Source organism: Colossoma macropomum, unplaced genomic scaffold (genome assembly GCF_904425465.1).
Source record: "Colossoma macropomum unplaced genomic scaffold, Colossoma_macropomum, whole genome shotgun sequence".
In the NCBI taxonomy this organism is placed as follows: domain Eukaryota; kingdom Metazoa; phylum Chordata; class Actinopteri; order Characiformes; family Serrasalmidae; genus Colossoma; species Colossoma macropomum.
In genome coordinates, this window is record NW_023494809.1 from 21,785,003 (window position 1) to 21,810,859 (window position 25,857).

At 37.7% G+C, this 25,857-nt stretch overlaps 1 protein-coding gene across 4 annotated transcripts in view; it reads right to left on the bottom strand.

Moving 5' to 3' along the window:
* rps6ka3b (ribosomal protein S6 kinase, polypeptide 3b) overlaps window positions 1–25,857 on the bottom strand; it is a 77,724-nt gene that overhangs the window by 21,732 nt on the left and 30,135 nt on the right. For 3 of the 4 annotated variants that reach the window (XM_036558437.1, XM_036558435.1, XM_036558438.1), the window contains 2 exons: window positions 7,561–7,677; window positions 2,245–2,326 (listed from right to left, as the gene is read on the bottom strand). In XM_036558437.1, the coding sequence (XP_036414330.1) occupies window positions 2,245–2,326; window positions 7,561–7,677 (199 nt within the window). Of the gene's footprint in view, window positions 1–2,244; window positions 2,327–7,560; window positions 7,678–20,287; window positions 20,478–25,857 lie in introns of those variants that run through there. The other variant, XM_036558436.1, reaches the window with a different exon arrangement.

The following is a 25,857-nucleotide window of genomic DNA, read 5'->3' on the forward strand; positions in this document are numbered from 1 at the left end:
GATGAGTGAGCTCTGCAACACTGCTGTGCCTGACACACTCTCACCAGCACAACACGCAGTACCGTGCCAGTGTCACAGATGTGTTGAGAACAGTCCACCACACATGCAGACCTGTCACAATCTTGAAATTTTAGCTGATGATTAATTCCCATACAAATAATTGTGATTAAAAATTTGTTTCTCATTTTATGCAACTATAAAAGTAGAAGCCTGAGTGGTCGCTCTCTTCACTACAGATTCTCTAGGAGATCTACCACTCTAGAGGAGCTGGGTGATATGGCAAAAACATCACAATACTTTAAAAGTTTTAACATTATACAATAAGTCACTGTACTTTCTTTTACTTGTGGAAGTTGGAATAGACCAGGGGTCGGCAACATGTGGCTTCGGAGCCAAATGCGGGTCTTTTACTGCCCTGTTGCGGCTCCACAGCAGAATTAGATTTTTAGGTAAAAATACAATAATCCTTAAACCCTGAAGGTCGGTGCCTCATTAATAAATATTCTCAAAAAGCATGAATTCAATTATTTGTGTGTAACATTTCACATATCATGCAGTACTGAATCCATTTAAACAGGGCTAATTATGCTCTCTCTGATTAAACATGGAGTTAGAAAGTGTTTTTAAACACGGATGATATTCATTATAGAGTTATAGACAAAAGTTTGGAAGCCCCTGGTCAAATTATATTTTGTTGAAGTAAAAAACAAGAACACATCCTCTACAGAGAAAACACATCTGCACATTTTAATGCACAATTACTGTTTATTTGCTGAATTAGACATACTGGGGAAAAATTAAATACAAAAATGTGGCCGGTGCAAAAGTGTACACTGTATATTTAATGTTTAAATACATCCATCCATCATCTAAACCGCTTATCCTTCAGGGTCGCGGTGGGGTGCTGGAGCCTATCCCAGCTGTCATTGGGCGGAAGGCAGGATACACCCTGGACAGGTCGCCAGTCCATCGCAGGGCAGACAGACAGACATACACAATCACACACACACTCACACCTAGGGGCAATTTTAGCACGTCCAATTAGCCTGACTGCATGTTTTTGGACCGTGGGAGGAAACCGGAGTACCCGGAGGAAACCCACGCAGACACGGGGAGAACAGGCAAACTCCACACAGAAATGACCCTGGTCACCCAGCCGGGAATCGAACCCAGGCCATTCTTGCTGTGAGGCGACAGCGCTACCCACTGTGCCACCGTGCCGCCCATGTTTAAATACAGCAAGGAAATAAATAAATAAATAAATAAATAAATAAATAAATAAATAAATAAATAAATAAATAAATAAATAAATAAATAAATAAATAAGAAAGAAAGAAAGAAAGAAAGAAAGAAAGAAAGACATTATGCACTAAAATTGCCATGAAGATGCCACATTTAAGTGTGTTTCCTGTAGAGGATGTGTTGACTTCACTTAAATCAACAAACCATGTAATTTGACTGGGGGTGTTCCAACTTTTGCATACAACTGTTCACTCAGAAAAGTTTATTGTGACATAATTTATCATGAAATCGATAAATATTGTTATATTGCCCAGCGAGAGTGAAAAAACGTTTCTGAACACACAGAAGAGTATAAAATATTTGAACATTGTTATATATTTGAGCACTTCTGAACACTAGTTAGAGGTCTTTTTAACGGTGTCTCGTCAGTGAGTGCGGACTGCTTCACCGCCAGCCAATCAGCACTAGCAGTAATGTCAATCAGCACTCAATGCCAGTAAAGCCAACCAATCAGCAACAGCAGCAATGCCGATCAATTAACACTCAACAACAGTAAAGCCAACCAATCAGCAAACTTTTGCATACAGCTGTGAACACCAGGTGGAGCTTTAGCTGAACCTGTGCTGACTCTGTGCAGTCGATCCTTTATGAACAACAACAGTGCAATTTTAGCACTACGCTGAAATTAGCTCAGCCTATTAGACCTTTACAGAGCAAAACGGGTATTCTCAGTAAACTGCTATAATGACATGTTGATGCTGAAGTTAACTCAGTAGGTCAGTTCATGACTCACTCACACTTAAAACATCCTGTTAACGGCAAAAAAAAGAAAAAAAAAAAAAAGAACACGGCTGACAAAGTCAACCACAGGGCAGCAGTTGAAACTATGGGAACTAGAACTAAGTTTGCACAAACACTCCAGCCTGCTTCCTCTTTTTCAGCCAGTTCCTCCTTCACTCACACAGGTTCCCTCTCTCCTGCCCGGTGTAGAGCTCTCCTTACCTTTCAGCGTGGCTTTTTTCAGCACCTTCATTGCATAGAGCTGCCCTGCATCCGGCCCGGTTATCTTCTTTACCAGAAACACCTGCAGTGGTGAGACAGACAAGCAGAGGGTAAGGGTGGGCAAGATGATGTTACAGATGTTACATATGCAATGCACAGTGTTAAGCATCCCTTAGTGTTCAGCACATAGAATTAGAGGAGATATGCTTGTACGTTAACATCTTCATAATAAAGTACAGCATGATGCTGAGTATGTGCATCTGAACAGCTGCATGTATCACAGGAATATTACAGTTATTAAACTTTAAGCAGTTTTTATTTTTATTTATTGGTTTCGGTTTTGTTCGGTTTGGTTTAGGTACTTAAATTTGAAACTAGCACACAATGCTATTCTGTAGTACAGCACTGCCTCATTGCTATGACAGCATTCACAAATTTGTATCCTGTCAGTACCCAGCATGCACTGCAAAAATACGTCACACAAAAACTGGGAATTTCCCTTATAACCACAAAGACATGCACTGACGTAGAGGCCAATGAACCCAGATGTGATATTCCGCTTTCTCCTGATCATTAGTCATTTTTTTATGACTAATATTCAGCTGGCAGGAAGAAAAGGAAAAAAAGAAAGCAAAGGAAAAAAGCTGTCATTTATACAAACTTATATATGGAAAAAAAGTGAAATGCAATGCACACATGACATGGCTTTTCCATAGTGACATGCAAAATACGTGCCAAAGTGATGCGCCACAAACCCTCTTATCACATGGGTTTTCACATCGCTTAACCAGTTTACTGAAAAACAACGCATGAGGATTTGCATTTCAAAAAGGAAATGCTGCATTCATGTCAGAACTAAATACTATTCGCCTCGAAATAAATAAATAATAAATAAATAACTATATGACGTTTCTCTGTGCAGTACTTAAAACAATGTTAAACCAATGTAATGGATCTTGTACTTTTTCATTTTGGTACGTTTTCCGCATGTTTCTGTTTAAATGTGACCTAATGTGCATTGCATTTCACTGTTTTGGTAGCATTTCAAAGAGGCAATTACATCTGAAGTACAAAAAGAGGTCAAACAACATGAAAATAGTGTAACAGATTTTTATTTTCATTTTGGCACATATTCTGCATGTTACTATGGAGAAATAATGTCATGTGCGCACTGCATTTCACTGTTTTCACTGTTTTGACTGTATTTCAATGAGGAAAATCTGCTTAAAGCACGGTATGGAGGAAAGCAACATAGTCATGCTGTTACATTTCAAGGTGGACTGTGTTCAATTCTGACATGAATTTAGCAGTTCATTTTTAAACTGCAAATCCACGTGTTATTTTCCAGTAAAGAGGTCAAGCAACATGAAAGCAATTTGTGCAGAGAATGTGCTGTAGATGGTTCTATTTAGCACCCAAAAGCGTTCTTCTCTTATTACAAGCTTGACATCATAACCATAGCAGAACCATTTTGGGTGCTATATTGAACCACTTTTAAAAAAGGTTTCTATATAGAGCCTTTTTGAAAATGGTTCTAAATAGCACCCAAAAGTTTTTTTCTATTATTACAAGCTTGACATGGTAAAAATAGTAGAACCCTTTTCAAAAAGGTTCTTTATAGAACCATCTACAGCACATTCTCCATCAATCTGAAGAACCATTTCACCATGCAAAGTACCATTTAATCATGCAAAGCGTTCCTTGAGTGTTTTGTAAGAGTGTACTTTAGCTTTTAAAACATGCTTGTAATGAAACAATATATTTTAAATGTGTCTTGCATAATAAAAATGTCCATATATTTCTGTTCTGGGCAGAATGTTATATCATATAATATCTTATAATTATATGATATAATGGCCAGAGAGCCTCTTTAAGGTTAAAGAACTCTTTAGTTTTTATATTTGTTGCAGTTAACATTATAGGTTTAATTTAGTTTTTGCATTTTTGAAAACTGCCTTTATTACTGCCATTTTTTATTTTGTCTTAAACAATAATAACCTGATGTATCATAATAAAGACATTTATAAAGAGCCTGTAAACACCAACAACCACCAGTGTATAGTAACTAAGCTGACTGGATGTCCGCCCATTATGTACAACAGCGTTTTAGGGCCACTGTTAATAAAAATAAAAATAGTAGTCATAATATTTCGAGAAAATAGGTCGTAATTTTTTGAGAAAAAAGTCGTATGGTACGATATTTCAAGAATAAAGTCATAATATTTGGAGAAAAAAAGTCGCACTATTTCGAGAAAAATGTCGCACTATTTCGTGAAAAAAGTCGTACCGTTTGAGAAAAAAAACTCATACTATTTCGAGAAAAAAAGTTGGAATATTTCAAGAAAAAAGTCATAGAATTCCGACATTAAAGTGGCATTAATACCAGGAAAGGTCGCAATATTGTGGCCAAAGGCTTTGCAAAGTGAAGGCAGCACCTCCTCGTGTTAAAGTGAGGGGCGTTGAGTTGTTGGAGTTACACTTTCATATCAATTTCACCTATAAAGAAATACTCAGTCTCCCTGTGTCTCCTGGCACATCAGCACCAGCCTGTTATTAGTACTAGAAACGGCTGAAACGGCTGAGCAGGCGCCAGTACAGCAGCCAAGACCCCAACGCGTTATGGCAGCCCCCTACAGTTAGCCCACTTTATCCTTGAAATATTACCCCTTTTTTTCTTGAAATATTATGACTTTTTTTTTCTAAATATTACAACTTTATTCTTGAAGTCTACTATTTCTATTTTTATTAACAGTGGCCCTAAAACGTCGTCGTAATTATGACATCATTTTATATTAGGAATTTAATTTTACCAGTTGTTTATTTTTTTCCTGCTGTTCCTTCTTACATTTTTTTGTTTGTTTTGTTTTTTGTAAAATTTTGTAAAAATCAAAAATCCCTGTACTTAGTTTTTCACAGCCTTTTTTAAGCAGAACTGTTTTGTTGGTGAATTTTATCTGTTCCAACATTTTCACAAATCTTACAAAATAAAAATATCAGGATACATATGGAGGACCAGATTTGCCAAAATAAAAAAAATAAACAAAAGTAAAAATAAACAAATAATATATGAAGTAGAATTGCAAAAAAATAATGATGATAAATCTAAAAATAAATATACATAACAATATATTAATAATTAAAATCTGTATATGTCTATTTAGTAATTTCCCCTTCTCACTAATTTTTGTATTTATTTTTTTTTGTTATTTATATGTTAATTTATTTTATTAATTTATTTCCGTAACTATTCATTTCTATATTTATTTATTTCTCTATTTATTTATCTTTTACATTACAGTTTAATCAGCTCTTCTCCTCCTGGTCTTGATTGCTAAGCCTGAACGTGAAACACGCCCCCTCATTATCATATGAACGAAGAAATACAGAAATAAATAAATGAACTAATGAAAAAAATAAATAAATAAATGAATTGATGAAAAAAAAATAAATAAATGAATACATGAATCAAAGAATAAAGCGAACAATTGTTAAAAATATAGATATGGAAAAAATATAAAAATGGCATTAATAAAACAAAATAAAAAATACAGAAATAAATAAATTGAGAAATATATAACTGCAGAAAAAGGAAATAAGTGTATAATTAATCACAATAAGCAATATATATACTTTAGTTTTTTTTTTATTTATTGATTAATTTACTGAGCCATTTATTGTTTAATTTTATTTGTTTTTCAATTTGGCAAATTTGGTCCTCCATAGATACATATTATGTATCGTAAATGCCTTCAAATATTGTGATATTTTTTTTTTTGCATATTGCCTGCTCTTAGAACAGGGTCAAAGCTTTGTTTTGTCTTTATGGAACATGCCTAGAACTTTTTTCCCCCAAAGAGTGTTTTTTTTTTTTTATGACACTCTAATCAAAACACAATTAGTCATCGCTCTGCTGTTTTAAGAGTAGATGACACAGTAGCTATGGTGACCGCAGCTTAAAAGGCCTCCATGTGTAATTTGAGAGATTATCTTTAGGAAAATGAATGACTCTGCACAAGAACAATTATTCTGAAACTGTGCACGATGTAGCCTTTCATCTCTTTATTTGAATCTCAGTGCTGATTGCCTTTGATGGCAGGTTAGAGTAACAATAAACAGATTTAGAAACATATCGGCGCTGTTGTAAGAAAAGCGTGTATCTCCAAAATGGTCATTTTAATAATTTTACAGGGCCCGTATCCTACATTTTTCCTTTCCTTAAGATCCACTAGACGGACTGACTTATGATTTCACTATTAATATTCACAAGACCTTTTTCCAGCCTCTCTTTATCCCTTAAAATGTTAAAGTGCCTTTAACCCTCCATTGCATGAATTATTACTTAAACATGATAAAAATGTTTTGAAGTGTTTTTGTTATTTAAAATTGCTTAAATATTGGAAATATTTGAAAAAAAATATTACACTTTCTAAGGGGGGTATTTGGTAAATTGTTGCCATATGGCAACAATGTGCAATCATGGAAAGCAAAAAATCTAGAAAAAACTACCATACAATCTAAAAAAAAGCACTATAAAATCTAATTTTTCTCTAAAAACATCCTTCTATTGAAAACGAAACTAAACAAATCCAGCGTATACTTAGTGAAATGTACGACCCAATATTTACACATATTGGAAAGTAATCAAATTTCAATTGGTATTTGGAATGTATGGTAATAATAACATTATAACAAGATTTCCTTTTAAAGTAAAAGACTCTTTTTCCACAATTAAATAGCAAAAGACAGATTTTTTTACAGCCTTTCAGTAAAATTGATATAAAATAATTGCTGCCATAGGGCAACACCATGCAATAGGGGGTTAAGACTGATATATGTAAATGAGCTCTGGTCTGAATGGCTGCCCTGAATTGTGCCTCGTTCAGGAAGCAGTCTGTGCCGAAACACAATTTTAGTGTGAATGGGCGGTGCTAAACTGCTGTAGGCTGAAAAGATGGATCTCATTCATGGTTTTCAAGACATCACAAAACTGATGAATTCAAATCTAGCTGTTTTTGCAGCTTAATATCCATATATGGACTGTACGGACTCAGGAGTGAATGGTATGTTTTGAAACTTGGTTTTTAAAATTTTTACATACTACATCAAACTCTTATTTCAAAAAAGCAAAGAAATTTCAGTTTTCTATCATATGAGCCCTTTAGTGTTCATTAACATAGAGAGATTTTATTCCAAATTATTTTGGACTATAATATTGATCTACACATTATTAAATGTAAACAGCAGCGTCCATTTAACTGGTGTAATAAACATGGAGATTTTCATATGACAGTAATGATATACATGCACGTAACAAACCTTTCCGAAGGAGCCCTGACCCAGAACTTTACGCAGCTCAAACTGCCGCGGGTCGGCTTTCTCCGAGCCTTCTTTAACATGATGAGTGATGCTGATCTCCTTGACTGGCACTTCATCCTGAAAGAGAGAGAGAGACAGAGAAAGAGAGAGATAGATTGAGTTAGATATCGACAGAGAGTAAGAGGGAGAGAGCAAAATGAGTTAGTGAGAGTTAGAGAGTAAGACATAAAGAGACACAAAGAGACAGAGAGAGAGGAGAGAAAGAGAGCAAGAGAGAGAGAGAGAGAAATGAAGAAAAGAAAAAAGACATAAGGAAGGAGATAGAGAAAGAGTAAGGAAAGAGAGAATGAGAGACAGGGAGAATAATAGAGATGAAAACCAAAAAAAGTGAGAGCAATAGAGGGAGAGAAGAGAGAGAATGAGTTAGATATTGAGATATTGAGATAGAGAGTGTGTGAGAGAGAGAGACAGAAAGAGAGAGTAAGAGAGGTACAGATAAAAAGAGAAAGAAAAAAGGGAAAGGTAAAGTAGGAGAGACAAAAAGGAGACAGAGAAAGGGTAAGGAGGAAGACACAGAAAGAGGAAAGAAAACGAGAATGATACAGAAATGAAAGAAAAGAACGGAAAGTGAGAGCAAGAGAGGTGAGAGAGAGAGAGAAAGAAAAAAGACACAAAGAAAGAGAAAAAGAGAGAAAGTATGGAGAGAGAATGAGAGGGACAAAACAGAAAGAGTAAGGAAAGAGAAAAAGAGTGAGGGGAGAGAGAGGTAGAGAGAGAGAGAATGAGTTAGATATAGACAGAGAGTAAGAGGGAGAAAGAGAAAAAGAGTTAATGAGAGTTAGAGAGCAAGACATAAAGAAGGAGACAGACAGAAAGGGAGAGAGGAGGAAGAGAGGAAGAGAAAGAGAGAATGAGAGAAATGAGACAAAAAAGTGAGGGCAAGAGAGGGAGAGAGGAAAGAGAATATTGTGACAGTGAGAGAGAGAGAAAGAGAGAGAGAGAAAGAAAAGAAAAATGAATGAAAAAGGAATGAGAGACAAAAAGGAGACAGAAGAGTAAGGAGAAAGAGAAAGTAAGCGTGAAAGAGAGAAACAGACGGAAAAAGACAGAGAAAGTACCAAGAGAGAAGGAAAGAGACAAAAAAGAAAGAGTAAGGAAGAGGAGAGAGAAAGAAAACAAGAGATTGATAAAGTGAAAGACAAAAAGATAGCGTGAGAGAGAGAGAGAGAGAGAGAGAGAGAGAGAGAGAGCGAGAGAGAGCGAGAGGGAGAAGCATGGACTCTCACTCCCACACTGAAAAAAGTGCTGCACTGAATTGACTTGGCTCAAATGTGTGCATCATTTCCACATAATAAATTATAACACATCAACACCGTTTTGTCATTTTTTTTCAGTTATTTTGACAGTAACTGTTAATGTAGTATGTTTTATTCATGCAGAAATGACTGATCTTGTTAGCTCTGATATACAGACTTGACAACTCCAATCACATTCCTTCTCAGTCAGTCCATCCGAATGAAGTTATAATGCTGTTTTAAAGCACTAATGGAGACCCTCTGAATCTGCTGTGAACATGCCAGTAAAGCACTATGGAGTGATGCTAAACTGCAAAACAAGCCACGTTTACAGCTCAGCACCTCTTTACCTCCAAACCCCAAACACTGCTAATTCAGCACTATAGTAAAAAAGTCGTAGCGTGACGTGTAAAAGCTGTTTAAATGCTTTTTTAATCAGAAAAGATCTCTCCGATCCTGCTTCCATGCTGGCTTCCAAGCTACTGGCTCTACACATGACGCATCGGCCTGTGTTGTGCTATAAAAATCCAAATGCAGCAAAAGCTTGTCCGGTTCCTCCATGCATGGTCAGCGAGGCATGTAAAGAGGTGAAAGCTTCTTTCTTCTGAAATCTGCATACATGTAGCTGAGTGAGGAGTGAAAAACCCCAAACACGCTCAGTCTCACCCACGGCACGCACATCACAGCACTGTCCCACGCTATCCCACTCGCTCTCGGGGCTGCTGGGGGACGCCAGGCCCTGCTCCATGGGTCAGCGAGGGGTCAGACCCCGGCCGGCCCCACTGGAGCACCTGCTGGCTGCTGAGAGAGCAAGAAAGTGAGCAAAAGAGAGAAAGAGAGGGAGAGAGAGACTCTGCACAAAGCCCATGTGACGGACAGCTTCCTACACGGTTGCCATGACACCGCCCCCAATCCTCCTGCTCCATCACAGCATCAGTGGGCGTGGAGGAGAGTGACTAAAGAGCTGGTGCTTGGGTTCTAGTTTAGTCTCTCTCTCTCTCTCTCTCTCTCTTTCCCATCTTCCTCTCAGTATGAGATGATGTCATTGCACGTTGGCGTGTTGACAAAGTGCCTTTCATCAAACTGCTGGAAGTTTCCCAGCGCACACCGCTCTTGTACTAGTCATCTCTCTCTCTCCACACGCTCAGAGGCGAATAAAAACAACGCCGAAACCACATAAGCATGCAGCCAGACTCTAAAAAAATCAGGTGAAAACATCCACACATGCTTGCCAGCCATCAACAAATAAAAATAGGTCTCAGAACACCAGCCTACACTTACAAAGACTCAAAACATCACACAAGATCCACCAGCTTACTTCAAACTAGGGATGTGCATTCTAACTAATTCTGATACGAGAGCGACCAAAAGAGTTAACAAACAGGTATTCGGCAGCGGCGGCACCACACCATCAAAAGTGGTGGGGCAAAATGACAAATGACAAAAGCCAACTAAGCCACTGACTAAAACTTTCACCGACATATAGAATGTGCCATGTCTATAATACAGTGCTACGTCCCAATAAACCTATTGGGTATGTTTTTAACCTGTGGGTTTACTGGGTTCCACCAAAGTATTTGAATTACAAAGGAGGAGGAAACTGCTCAGAATTCCCTGGGTGAAAATGAATGAAATAGCTTGTAATGCTAAACATAGCATCTATTTACAGGGAAAGTCATGCCCTTCAATAAAAAAAGCCAACTGACTCGCTGATAAAGCCGCAAGTCACACCCCCCACCCCCTTTGTGGAGATACTGAAAAATCCATTATTTGCGTTATGTACGCCAAACAAACAAACTATTTAAGTGATTTTTGCCAGATTTTACCAGTCATTTCAAATATGTTTTTGTGCTAATGTGGTCTTCAGTTTGGGGTTCACAGGTCTTTGCTCATTCAATGAAATAGGAGCTTCATCTTACATAAGTTTAAATAAATAACCATCTTCCTTTATAATGTTTCTGGTTCCACTCAAATAGCAAACAAGCTAACTTCTCTAAATAACACCAAATCTTAGTTTAGCAAGTTAGCCATAATAAATACTGGAACATTTCACACAGTGTGGAACATAAACATTGACCAAGCGTATTAGTTTGTGTACTGTAAATGCATTTACTGGATTAGTAAATGCAGCTTCTCTCACTAAATACAAAGTCAGGAAGGTTGTGCTGTTTGGGAAATGTCCCATCCCTCAGCTAGAATGAAGATTTTGATTTGTTCTGCTGGTACATTTGGCTCTCTGTCTGTGCCCATAGGTCTGCAGGTTTCTTTTTTTTCCAAAATAAGTGTCTTGAACTCAATCAAAAAGTGCTGGGGCGTCAAATATCTGCTCGCCTCCATGGTTCCAGTGGCCGTGCTATTCGGTTAAATGTACAGAGGGAAAAAAAGAACTCCAGTATCATGAAAAAAACTTTTTCATTTGCAACTAAAATGTATTCCAGCTGTTACCATATGTGTTTGTGTTTAACCAAAAAAACATAATGTACACTATAGTGTGCCAACACACAATCCTGGCAGGCCTGTTTCACACATACTACCTCTGCACGGAGTGTAAGTGGTGTTGTTTCACTGCTCAGATTAACAGGTTACAGCATTCTCACAGGGCTGCGTAAGCAGTGCGGCAGTGCATCCCAGATGCATCCCAGAAGCAGCACAGCATTCACAAGGCTATTTTTCCACTTGCTGCCTGAAATAAACTATGAAAGGCAATGAAAATGAATATATAACCCAAACAACACCAAAAAACACACATGCTACAATACTGTGACCACCATTCAACAAAATACTGGCTAAACATTTCATCCTCCATACACATATTCTAGTAGCTCTACCTATCCATTGCCAAACCACAAATAAGAAAGGTGCTGAGGGTAAACAAATGTATTGTAATCCTTTGCAAATTAGATTTCATTGAGTAAAGTGATTTATTTGACTATTTAGCAAACATGCAAACACGTGTGAGCGTGAGCTGTAGCAGCCGCGTTAGAGGATAAACATACACCTGATTCCTAATACATTTAAAGTACTGGTTTGCAAAAAAATTAAACATTCACTCTTTCCAGTCACTCTTTGTTTTGATAGTCCCTTATAAATTATCTACAGATGCTTTAACTGTTAAATACACTTTTCATGTATTTTTTTGTTTTCCTATAGGTCCACTTATGATGTTGGTAAGGGTACCAAAAACAGCAAAAATTCATTTTTAAATGACCATTTTCTAACCTCTCTTTATCTCTTACAATCAAACAGGCTGGCCTTGTTACTGTGCCTGTAAGACTGAAATGCTTTGCTGTATTGTGCCTCATTCAAAAAGCAGTCTGGGCTGAAACACAGTTTCAGCGTGAATGGGCGGGGCTAAACTGTTGCAGGCTGAATAGACGGATGCATGACATCACAAAAACAATGAATTCAAAACAGGCTGTTTTTGCAGCTTGGTTTCCATATATAGCGAACAGCATATTTTTAAACTTCAGCAAAGCTTAGATATTACATTAAACTCTTTTATTAAAAAAAAGTTTGTTTTTTCCATGAAATACGCCCTTTAATAAACTATCTGGTGAAACTGAGTCGACCACCAACTGTTATGGTTAGGTGTTGGGTGGAAGTTATGGTTAGGGTGAGGTTTAGGTCAGACTGAATACAATCTATTGCATTCAACTTCAAGCTCAGTTGCATTTAGTCTGTTTTTAGTTGAATGTTAGTTAAAGAAAAGCTCATTTACAAAGCATTTACAGAGGACTCTCAAAATGAAGTGTTACACAGTTTACTCCACACTATAGTCTGTCAGCCAGATGCTTTGTGTCTGAAGTTTTCTGCTTTAGTTTTGCACTGGAGCTACGAAGCTAATATAACAGATGTTATTGTATATAAAGTAAAAGAAGACTTACACTGCTTGTTATGTACATTAGCTTTATAGCTCCAGTGCAAAACTAAAGAAGCAAACTTCAGACACCAAACATGACCTGGATGATCCACAACGTTTGGGATAAATTAGAGAACTATGTGAATTTAATTTTTCTATAAATCGCTCCTTCAAACATGGTAAGCTGATGCTAACTGGTGGGTACAAACTTCCTTTAGTGTAATGCCAAATGATTCTCTGATGTCTGGTGATGCAAAATAAGGAATACTAACTGATTTCAGTATTTATTCACCTGGAAAGTCTACTTATTTATCCGATTACTCATGCACAGCCCGACCCCAAACCACTGTTCTCTCTAAGAGCTCATTTAAAGGAAGCGCCTGGTCAGAAGTAACACTTTACGCAGTTAATTTTGCCCCTCGGTACCTGGGCATCCCAGTGGGAGTCTGAAGGCGTGGAGGTTCTCTCCATGGTGCAGCTCTGAGCCTGCCTGGACGCCCTCAGCACAGCCGGCATGCTGCCATGAGGAGAAAGGCTCCCTCAGGCCCAAACTCACCCACCACCGCACTGGAGGTCACTGCTTCTTCCACTGGACTGTAGAAGGCTTCCTGGTCAGTCTGACAGAGTTTACGTCAGTCCACAACAGTGAGAAGGTCCACAAACGGTCTCTGGCTCTGGCGAGATGAGAGCTTGGCTGCTCTCTGTTTATGATTACTCAGTTTTCATATATTTGGATGGAGCCAGAAAAGGCCAGTCGGTGAAAAGCGTGTTGTTTCGTCAAAGCAGTCCAGAAATTAGCAACGCAGAGCAGCCTCCGTGGCTCCAAATTTCACTTAGCAACTTCTGCCTTGCTGAGGCGGAATATCGGACCAATCGAGGGAGGAGAGAGGCAACGAGGGAGGAGAGAGAGCAGTATGCCATCATCTCACACGCTGCCATCCTGCCCCTCCCAGCGCCTTTCACTGAGCAGAATTCACGCCTCATCTTAATCACACCCAGAATGGAAACTGACGCCTCAGTATGAAAATGAAGTTTCAACACTTGCTGGTCGAAAGCAGAGCTAAGGTTAATAGATGCCACTTAACTGCCTGTTAAATTCAGACCTCTTCACCTAAACAGGTCTTTCACATTAATTACATTAACTGTGGTGCAGCATTAAATTAACCTGTTGAAATGCAGGCTGGGTTTATTATGTGGTTATTAATCTTAAAGCAACAGAGACTGGCTGAAAATCTAATGTATGAGGCATAATGTTGTCCAGAAAAAGGAAAAAATGTAAGTGGTATAGCTAAAAACAGTGGTAGCAGCCATCTAGAAGCCTAAAGTTTGTCCATTTTTATGTACAACAGTACGTCATGGTGTCAGAAATCACATCATTAATCATTAAAGCGACATTGCGGCCTAAAACTAGAACTTACTAAGTTATTCATCATGATATGCTATAATATGCTATACGGTAGTGCAGCATTGCATCTCTCATGTGCATTGGTTTGACCAAACTCACAATTTTTGCATTTTCCTCATCAATAACAGCATGTGTTATATTAAAGCAATAAGCCATGAGAGGCTGTGTGTTACTGCAATTTTGTTATGGGAAGGGTGTTCTCCTTTCCCTGTGATAAAATCACAGTAACAAACAGCCTCAAGTGGCTTACTGCTTTAGTAAAACGGCAGCCGACTTAAAATACACAATTTTTCAGAAAATAATTTATCATATTTAAACAATTTTTAATAATAAACATAAACAAGTATTCCGCCAAGAAATGAAGTTCCTTCAGAGTATGGTATCGTTGCCAAGCAACCACAGACCGCTGAATGAGGAGAACGTTTGGTGGCCCATTGCTGTATGTTGCAGTCAGTCATTTCATGATTTTTTTTAACTTTCTGTCATTTAACAATGAACATATGATATCACAGCCCTGTTTAATGCGCAAACGTTCACTTTATAAGTACTTTTTGGTCACCAAATTACACCGCGAGTCTTATTAAGCACCAGTCCAACAGTGCCCCTGTTCTCGTGCTGGGGCTGAATCTCAAATGTCTCCCTGCCCCCTACATAGTGCACTACGTAGGAATTTAAATACTGGCTTCTGCACCCCAACGGTCGTTTGGGACACAATCCACACTCGATAAATGATGCATTATTTGACTGTAAACTTTCATAGCTAGTACAATATTTAGCGAGAACAAAGCCATTTAGGATTCAGCCTGGGCTTGACGCTACTTCTGACTGAAACACGGACATTTGAAGCGTGTGATTCTAGTGACAATTTCAAACTTTCATACTGCCGTTTACAGTATACCATTCCGTAAGCCCTTTAATTCAAGCCTGTGATTTTAATGATGGAGTTGTTTAGGCTGTTGGCTATCTTTCAGCCTGTTAGCTAGCTAACCAGCCTAGTACTAGTTAAGAACATAAGTTGCCAGCCCCTCGGTTTAAACAAAAACCGGGTTCTTTTTTCATTAGTACACTCGGTGGTCCATGTGAGCAGCATGAGAGTCAAAGACTATTCCATTAACAGCACACAGGTTTTTCATGCTGTGGCGCAGTAATACCCAATGCAGTTGCTGTTAGGAGGTCACAGATGTGCGTGAATCGTGGATGTTACAACGGCCTCAAACGCGGCTTTAGGGACCAGAACTATCAGTTATATAAAAATATATCATACAACCTTTGTAAATCCTCCCCATACTGACTAATACATTGATGTAGAGGCCAATAAACACAGATGTTAATTTCAACTTTATAGCAATGTAACATCAGCTATCTGGCTTTCTTCTGCATTTGCGAGTTAGCCAGCTAGTGGAAAAAAAAAAACGTTTCAAACAGCCTGCTCCTAAAAATCCTCCCCAGAGCACGAGTAGCGTTTCCAGATTTCCCTTACACCTTCAAGATACCTCATCTGAAGGTGGTTTTCCTGTTCTTTAAACTGGAAACTCACTCACAAGACCACTGCAGCACCACTGTGGGAGATGAGTGGGCATGTTCACAACAGACACAGCGAGAGTTAAATTTTCATTTTGGCCAGAATGTCCCTTTAACAGCTCACCATGGTTTGAGGCAACTGTGTGATTACTTAGGCATGCAGTCTGCACAATGCTTGTCTGTTATAAGGTTCCATTACTTGTTAGATATATTAGCCTTCGAGCTCCAGTGCAAAACTAAAGAAGCAAACTTCAGACACCAAACCTGTCTTGGCTGACTGACCACTAACTATCATTTTAAGACTTACTGCTCTATAACTACTATAAATTATTCTGTAACTACTATGAAACTACTGTTTAAGTTATACAGCTATAAGAGAGAAGACCTGAAGTGTGGGCCACATACTGACCCTTGCAGTTTAAAGACTTAATGTCATTTTTTAACAACTGCTAGAGTCGTACACTCGAGTCTAAACAAACTCAAATGGACAGGAAATGGTGTCTGAGTCACCGGGTGCCACTTATTCCCTGGCTGCTGTCCGTTTGAGGGACAAGGACTGTGACAGTCTTGGTGGAAGTAGCATTTGAGCGTGTGTGTGTGTTTGTGCTGGTATTTCAGAAGCTGTGACTCAGCCCGCAGATGGTGGCGGTCCAGGATGTTCACGTCCCACCTCTTAATCACAGGATTAAAGGACACCTGTGCTACAGACAGCAGACACCAGCAGCAGCAGAGCTAATCTGCCTTATCATCTAAAGCAACTGGACATATTCAATATTAGAGTTACATAACACCAGTGGCTGAGGCATTCCAGCACTGTACGAGTGTGTGAGTGGAGCAGGGCCTGATATAAAAAGTGTGTCATCCATGTTGATACAATTTTAAGGAGATAAAAGCTGTGATGACCGATAATTAGGGCTGTCCCTACTGATTACATTAGTAATCAATTATTTTAGCGATTAATCGAGTAATCAGAGTTGAAAAAAATGGCCAAATGATAAAAAATGGACTTAATATGTCAATGATACTGATATTAAGGAAAATATGTCAATGATATTAAAGAAACAAACATTCTGATAACCAATAATTAGGACTATCTCTAATGGTTATATTATTTATTGTATTATATTGATTACTCACAATTAATCAAATAATCAGTGTTGCAAAAAAAGGCCAAATAATAAAAATTTGACTCAATATGTCAACAATATTGATTTTAAGAAAATAAAAATTCTATTCTACTTATCACACATAATACTGATTATTGACAACTAATCGAGTAATCAGTGATGTAAAAAAGATCAAACAATAAAAAAGGACTAAATTATTAAGGCCTTACTGATGTAGAAATTTTGCCGATGATAATGAATTTAAGGAGGTGAAAATTCCGATAACCAATAATTAAAGCTGTCACTATTGATTATATTAGTAATTGCACAATCTACCAATTATTGACAATTAATCGAGTGATCAGAGTTACAAAAAAATTATACAGAAATTTTGCCAATGATACCAGCTACAAATTCTGATAACTGATAATTAAAGCTGTCACTATCGATTATATTAGTAATTGCACAATCTACTAATAATTGGCAATTAATCGAGTAATCAAAGTTGTAATAAAAGAGGTCAAACTACATCAAATTACATCAACTATGCTGATATTAATGAACTAAAACATTTGATAACTAATAATTAAGGCTTTCATTAATGATTACATTCGTAATCACACAATCTACAGATTATTTTGACAATTAATCTAGTAAGCAGAGTTGTAAAAGGCCATATAATAAAAATGGACTAAATTAGGGTCTGAGTCATATGAAAAGTTTGTCAATGAGACCGATACTGATACTAATGAGCTAAAAATTTCAGTAACCAATAATGAGGGCATTTACTGACAATTATACTAGGCATTATTAAGTAATCAGCTTATTATTTTGATGATTTACTGAGTAAACAAATGTGTGCCAGGAACAGTCTTTCAAAAGTTAAAACTTTGCAGGAAAAAAGATAAACAAGAAGGACTTCATAAGGTTATAATAATAATATAATAATAATAATAATAATAATAATAAATGGCAAATACATGGATGTTCATTGGCCTGTTTTTTTTTCCTGCAAGAGAAGAATTAAAAATGTGCACTATCATGCACTAAGTTCACTTTTCAAATTTGAATTGATGATTTTTTTGTAAATCGAGTAATTATGACAGCCTTAATTCAACTTTACAGCTGCGTAGTGTCAGGGGTCGTATGAGGTCGTCTATTCCAGCGCTGTATGTGAGTGTAGATGAGTAAGAGAGTGAGGGAGAGGGAGAGGGAGAGATGATTTGAGTAAGAGAGTGAGGGAGAGGGAGAGGGAGAGATGATTTGAGTAAGAGAGTGAGGGAGAGGGAGAGATGATTTTGCATTCTATGAATGTGCAGAGAGTCAGAGCAAGTGGGGCCGCGCTGGATCTGAGCCCTAGAGTGCGCGTGTGTGTTTGAAGTGTACCGTGGAGAGCCAGTTGTAACGCTTTAGAGCCATGAGGCTCATGAGCGTGTGATCTCTGCATTGAGATTTTCCCTCTCTTCAGCAAAGCACTGGAGAGGTGCCACAGGAGCCTCGCGGATTTAAATGCTACAGTCAAACATTCACCAAAATAACGATCAGAAATTAAACAGCAATAAACCTAGGATGGCAATGGAGGCAACAGGACTGTAAAAAAGAAAAGATAAAAGCCTCAGAGACGACATCCCAAACAAACACTGTGTCAGTGTCTTTTTGGAACTTTAATCCTTCCCACAGTTGAGGATTACATTAACGCAGATACTTAAGAAACTTAAGTACTGTACTTTCTGTATTTAGAAAAAAAAGACTTTCTTTTAGACACGGTGACCGTAACTTAGTGCTGGGTGAGATATTTCTATTGGATTCACTCAACAATATTCACTTTTCTTTCATGCATGTCATTTTTAGACATTATAATACTATGTAAGGTTCATTTTCTCTTTTTAAGACAGGAAAACAAAACAAACAGTCAGAACAAAGCAAGCTATATCAGGTTCAAAAGACAAGTGTAGACTCTTTAACGTGACCAATATCTACTGAAACTGTGACACTATGACATTAGGGATTTACCAATATGGTAAAATATCTTTTGTTTTGTTTGCTGTAAGCAATTATTAGAGTCGAAGGAGGCCAAAACTTTGATTTGTAGCTGCTGACACCTGGCAACTCCCCAACGATAACAGAAACAGCTAGAGCTCAACAAACATTACCCAAAGCGTTAACAAACAACAAATGAACAAATGTTACTCACCACTGCCCTCTAAACATGTAATAGCACCACTTAGAAGTTTAGTTTTTTCGCAAGACCAACAATGTTTCTCAATAAATGAGAAACAAAATTTAAATAAAATTTTAAATAAAATAAATAAAATTTTTTATCTTCATGAATTTGTCAACCCAACTGATAAAAACACACCCAATTCACATTCTGTGCAATGCAAACATATCACTGCTGTCGAAAGAAAACCTCCATTTTTGACGTTTTTCAGTTTTTGACATAATTTGAAAATACCTGTTGCCCTTTATATTGTGTGTAAATTTCATGAACAATGGACCAAAAGAAACAGCCCAAAATGATTTGGAAAAAAAGTCTGGTTCCACTGACTTACATTAAAAGTAAAGTAGGTTTTTACCTTTCCCTGTAAAAGTTATCATTTTGGAGATACAAGGTTTTCTTCTGATTATGTAACAATTGTTACAGGCCTAACTGGAAATCAACAACTTATTGAGGCTGATACTGACATCGATAACCAATAATAAAACATTTAAAATTGAATCCAATGTTTTTCAGTGTTACAAATGTAACAGTACATTATCCAATAGTATGGAAGTCCATACCCACCAGACAGAGCAGATAAAAATCGCCAAGGATTTTTTGTTCTTCTTACTTTTTTGTTCGGCTGACTATGTTGAAATAATGACTTAATATCTATAATAATGGCTTCAAATGGTTTTAAAATTTTAAAATAATTGCTTTTTATCAGCATATTGACTTACTATGTTGAAATAATGACTTAGTATTTCATAATGACTTATAATGAAATAATGACTTACCATGCAAAAATTATTAATTCTTATAATAAAGACTTTCTTATTCCAAAACAATTACTATTATTACAATTACAATTATTACAATATTTACAATATTTTGACATACTGTTGCCAGAAACTGAGAAAGAGGGAAAAAACTCTTCTAACTGGCTGCTTTGAGCTTCCATATCATAGCCTATTTTTGTTACCTTATATTGTCTTACTGCAGTATAGATTTTAAACTGAAGAAGAAAAGAACCAAACCCATTTTTAGCTGATAACCTGAGCTCAGCTATCTGAATCTGCTGCATCCCAACAGTTTATTTAGTTTTGTTTCAAACTGTTCTTTTAAAACGATTTGTAACTGACATACGGTACAGTTTATGTTTTTTATAAATACCATTAAATATAAAAATCAGTATTGTTGTGTGACATCAATACGAGTGTAAGTGGTATAGATGATATATCACCCAGCACTACCCTGTCGGTCAGCATGCTTTACGAGCTGTCTCTTTAGTCCATGTCAGCCTGGCAGAAACCTGATCACTGTCCACTCAGAGCTACTCACAGCCAGGGCGGAAAATCGTGGAGGCTGCCTGACGAAAAGCCCTCGCAGAGCCTTCAGCCTGATCCGCACCGCACAGACCATTGCCTTCCTGAGGGCCAGCACCCAGCCTTTACCAACGTCCATTCAGCCCCCGAGCTGGATGAACAAGCCTCCCGACTGTGTGTGAGAGGCAGTTGTGAAAGTGTTTCCTGAGTGTTTGTATGTCCAGCTGTATGACAGTGCATGACTAAAGGGGAAGCCCACTGGAGAGGCGTGTCCAGCTCAAACTGGGAGATTCCCCTTCTAAAGCCCCCTTCAGAGAAAACCTGGAGATCCCCACACTCTCCCAAAATTGACCACTATGTAGTCAAATGCTCACATGCACACTTTTTTTCATGCGATGTCAAGACCTGGGGTCTTTATTTCCAGACTTTAATTTTTTTTTATTATATAAAAAGTGCCAGCTGCCCTTTACATGTGTGAACATTCCATGATGAGTGGACCAACAGAAATTATCTAGAAGGACTTCACATTGACATACATGAAGGTTTGATGTTAGGAACATTTTTTCTTCTCCGATAAAGTTAGCATTATAAAGATATGAGGGTTTGTTACATCAACATATATATTCTATCCCTAAAATAATAACTTTATAAGAGAAATTAAATATGACATTCTTAACTTTATTGCAAGTTCATGTAAAGAAATTTTATTCCAAGTCATTTTGCAGCAGATCTATTGGTCCATTCATCATAAAATCACAATGTGAAAGGCAGCTAGTACTAAATTAAAAATAAGGTTATGTGGCTTTGATATGACAAAAAGTTGCAGGCACCTAAGGAGAATGTTTAAAACTGTAAATCTGGGCAATAAGTGTGTTTATGCTAGTAAAACACCATGTAACATTAGAATAAATACAAACAAACATCATACTCTAACAAGTGTATATATATATATTATATATATATATATATATATGTATATATATATATATATATACATATATATATATATATATATATATATATATATATATATATATATATATGTATGTGTGTGTGTGTGTGTGTGTGTGTACAAAGCTGATATCTTATGAGCTAGGTGGAAGAACACAGGTTTGGTTCCTTCCTTGATGCCCTCAGCTATGGCATAGATTTGTTGAGTTACACCAGCACCCCTGAGTTAACCTAATGAAGCACTGACTTTAGGGATGGGCAATATGGCCAAAATATGATATCACAATACTGAAAAACATTTCCACGACACACAATATGCATCACAATATTTTGACAGAAACATTTAAAAACTGCCATCAAAAACTTCTCACACACTGTGCTACACTTTTTTTTTAATTATTTAATATTAATTATACTTTTGCAACTGTTAAGTGTTTTTAAGTATGTACCCACAATATGCTCACAAAAGCATATCGTTTTTCATGCCAACAAAATTAATCACAATTAAGATAAATTTGCGTATATTGCCTATACATTGATTAGCCAAACCAGTTACTGGACGAGAACTATAAAACTGGGCTTCGAAAAGCAGAGATTTGGAAATAACTGTTAAATAAAACTACTGACATACATAAAACTACATTAATATTATTTGTATTTATTCTAATATTAGAATAGTGTCGTTTCTGAGCAAATGAACAATTACTGTCCAGATAAAAACACAGGTGCTTAAAACTTTTGCACAGTGCTGCGTTTAGATAAGAACTGAAGAGTTTTATATGAATTCTGTAAAACTAACAGCAACCTTAACTCAACGAGCGATTTTTTGGTCTCTGGTTGTTCCACAAAGTTTGGACATTTTGTCCTGAAAATGTATGAAAACAGGCACAGACCTACACACCCGCTTGCTGTAAGATGTAGAGCTGCAGCTGAGATTAAACGCACCTGCTGCGCACCACCAAGCAGTGCTAGGCTCTAACTACTCCCTTCAAACAAGCAGAGCCAAGACATCCTGCTGTACCTCACTACAAGAACCAAAACAGACCACTATCTCTGTCTCAGTCAGCCACTACATACCATATTCTTACACTATACACCATGTCCCACACTAAGGAGAGGCACACTGAACATTTCTGCAGTACATCACTCTTACCCACAGCTACACACTTAAAAAAATGTGGTTCTTTAAGAGTTCTTTAGTAAAGAAAATGGTTATTAATAGAACTATGAACATTCAAAGAACCCTCTGCATGATTAAAGGGTTCTTTGCATCATAAAAACGTTCTTCAGATTGATGGAGAATATGTTGTATAGGGTTCTATGTAGAACCTTTTTGAAGAGGGTTCTATATAGCACCAAAAAGTGTTCTTCTATTCTTCTACCCTTTTTCAAAAACACTTCTCATGATATTTCTTACCGTCAATCTGAAGAACCCTTTCACTATGCAAAGAACCCTTTAATCATCCAAAGGGTTCTAGATAGAACCATTTTCTTTTCCAAAGAACCCTTGAAGAACCGTAATTTTTAAGTGTGTAGGCTAGCCTCTGTGAGCTAATTAGCTACCTAAGCAAACTTTGTCATGCATTCTGCTTTTCAGCAATCTGAGCATAATGTATTGTTCATGGTTAGCGAGTTGGCAAGCATGCTAACTGCACCAACATGAAGGATTTCTTTTAGTCACCAGTCTTTCAGACCAGCCTCGGTTACACATATTTCTCAAGGCATCCCAAACCTCCCAAAAATGTCTAGAGTGTCTGCGGCTTAACCTTTAGAAATCTGTAGCTGCATATTTCAAATAAAGTCACATAGAAATACAGTTACTGAAGGTCAAACACATCTGAGTCACATGTGAAATGTAAGAATTTCGACAGTACAACTTTTAACAGTACACGGTCCTGCATTTCTCACTGCAAGCACATTACTTGCACTAAATCTGGCTAATACAATACGGAAGTACTTGATTTGAGACACATGCTTGGATTAGAATCATGGAACACTTCCACTGTCTCCACAGATACACTTTAATTAATGCCTATTAATAAACAAGCTTAATCGCTCACTGGTCAGCTACAGGCGGAAGCAGGAGAGAGCATGAGAGGTGTCAGGTTTACATAAAAGGAACACAAAAGCCTGCTCTAACTCCACTTTCCGACTCCCTGCGGCCTCCGTCAGCTGCGTGAGTGGAATTTTGGGAGTTGGTTTCAGGAGGCCGCTTGCGCAACACAATTAACAGCTCCGCTGGCCGGCCTTTAAGAGCCCGGGAGTGAAAGGCAAGCCTGTGCGCTGTCAGGTTAGCAGCGAAGCACGCACGTCCGCTCTGGATAGTGGACATCCAGCACTGAATTCCAAAGGTCGAGTGGACACGGGTCGCTGGCGGCAGCCAGCAAATGGATTCACCACCAGATATCAATAGACGTGGGCAGAAATGAGTCATTGTGTTTGGGGTGTGCTGTGGTTCTGTTTGGACGATGGTGTGAGTGTGGGGTGTGTGTGTGTGTGACACGTTAGGGTTATGTAACACAGTAGAGCAGCTGTGCGGCCTCCCAGTCTCCAGTTACATTTGTTGTATCAGTAAAGGTTAGTCTGACCAAAGGGACTAAGGGACTGACGAGTTTTCCACTCAAGGACAAGTGCAAAAGCTCTAACTGACACAGTCTGACCTATCGGACAATCTGACACTGACTGAATAATTTGTTTAATTTGGGTGGATTAGTTTTACCTGTAATTTAAGTAACTACTGATCTGATTTTAATCCAGTTTGAATCTGCAATGTTCATAGTTTCTAGAAGTTCCATGGCCTTCTGTGATTGGCTGAACCTGGAACTCACTCTCTCAGTAATAGTAGTCCTGTTCCGATCCTCCTTATGCTCACGTAGTAACAAAACAGATACAGTTTAATGTCGTATTGCTATTTTTATTGACCCTTTGTTTCAATGATGTCTTTAATCTAGTACCACATCCATTTATCACTTACTAGCAATGACGGCCACAAAACCAAAAGGCAGAATTTATCATTTCTTTCTTTCTGTTTTGTATGAATGACTGTTCTCTGGTTTTCCACATGCAGCAATGAGTGCATTTCACTTGTGTGCTGCCACGCAGGGAGTTTTTGATTTTTACAGAGCGGATGTGATTTTTAACGCACAAAACCTTCACATCAAGTCCAATGTGCTTCTGCTATTAAACAAGCAGGAGCAGTAACAGTGGCAAAGATATCACCACCTTTAGTGGACCTCAAATAGGCAGACACTGGGGAACAGCCCATTCTGCTAAAAACAAGTTTAGCAGGGAGTTCCATCGACTCTGACAGGAGGCTGAAGCTTTACAGCAGTTTGAGGCTTCAGCTCGGCACTACAAGAAGCAAACAAACCATGAGCAACTACAAGCTCTTATGTAAAAAACAACATTAGCGTTAATGTGCATGTTTTCAAATTTTGACATGCGTGTTTTTGCATCTGCAAAACTCTTACCCCAGAGAGAAAAGGCCATAAGGAGCTAATGGAAATGATCCATGACATACCAAATGAAACTGCAATATACTTGTGTATACTGCAATATACTTGTATACTTGTGTTGTCAACTCAATTTTAAACACGTTTAAGAACTTTACCTTCCAACTTAGAAGTGTGTAGCACTTACATTACAGTGTCCACTCGCATGACAAGGGGTAAGAGGAAACAACAAGGAGTGTATTTCAACAGGAATGCAGTTCCTCTCTGCTAGCCTAGCCTCACTGAGCTAATTGGCTAGCTAAGCAAACTTTATAATGCATTCTGCTTCACAGAAATCTCAGCATAACATACAGAACTGTGCATAATTAATTAATCTGGCTTTGGGTTTAGAATGAGGAGTGTGGTGCATTGCCCTTCTTTTTTGCTTGTGTAGCCCTTAATGCTAACTAGCAAGCTAGAAAAGTGAAATTAAGCTCACATCAGCAGGCATGTATAAGAGAAGGATTTGCTACATAAAGACCAGTCAGATTGTGCTAAATTAAGTGAATTAAAGTCTAGAAATGAAGTATTTTTAAGTATTTTATTGTTCTGGCTTAAAAAAGCCATTTGTACACTTTTCTTTTTAGGTGTGAAACCGAAATTGCATCAGACACTGAGATGATTTCTGGGTTAATTGAGCTGCCAGTGTCTTCATTTATGCAGCCCCATTCCTCGTTCTCCAAGAGGTCATTAGAGAAACTTCACATGAGCAAATACAGCAATGGAACAGGCCGTGGGGACCCCTAACACGGGGAAATGGTGAGCGTAAGTGGACAAGGGCATGCAAAACAGTATTGAAGGCCAGTGTTGTGTAATGCTCATGTGTGCATCCAGGCTACGATGTTTCAGTTCAGGCTATCTTTGGTAATATCTGTGGGAAATTACATAGATACATTTATCCTGCAGTAAATCAGCCAGAGAAATCTCTTACGGAACCTCATCTGATAAAAACTCATCCAGTACAAACAGAGCTAAAGAGACCCCACAACCAGAGTACAATGAACAGATGTATTTGGAGACTAAAAGAGAGAACCAGACAAAATCAGTCTAGCACCCAAACACAGCCAAGATAAACAAATATACTGGATTGATTTGGGTCATTCAAAGATTTAATATTTTTATAGCAGCTTACATTTACGTCATA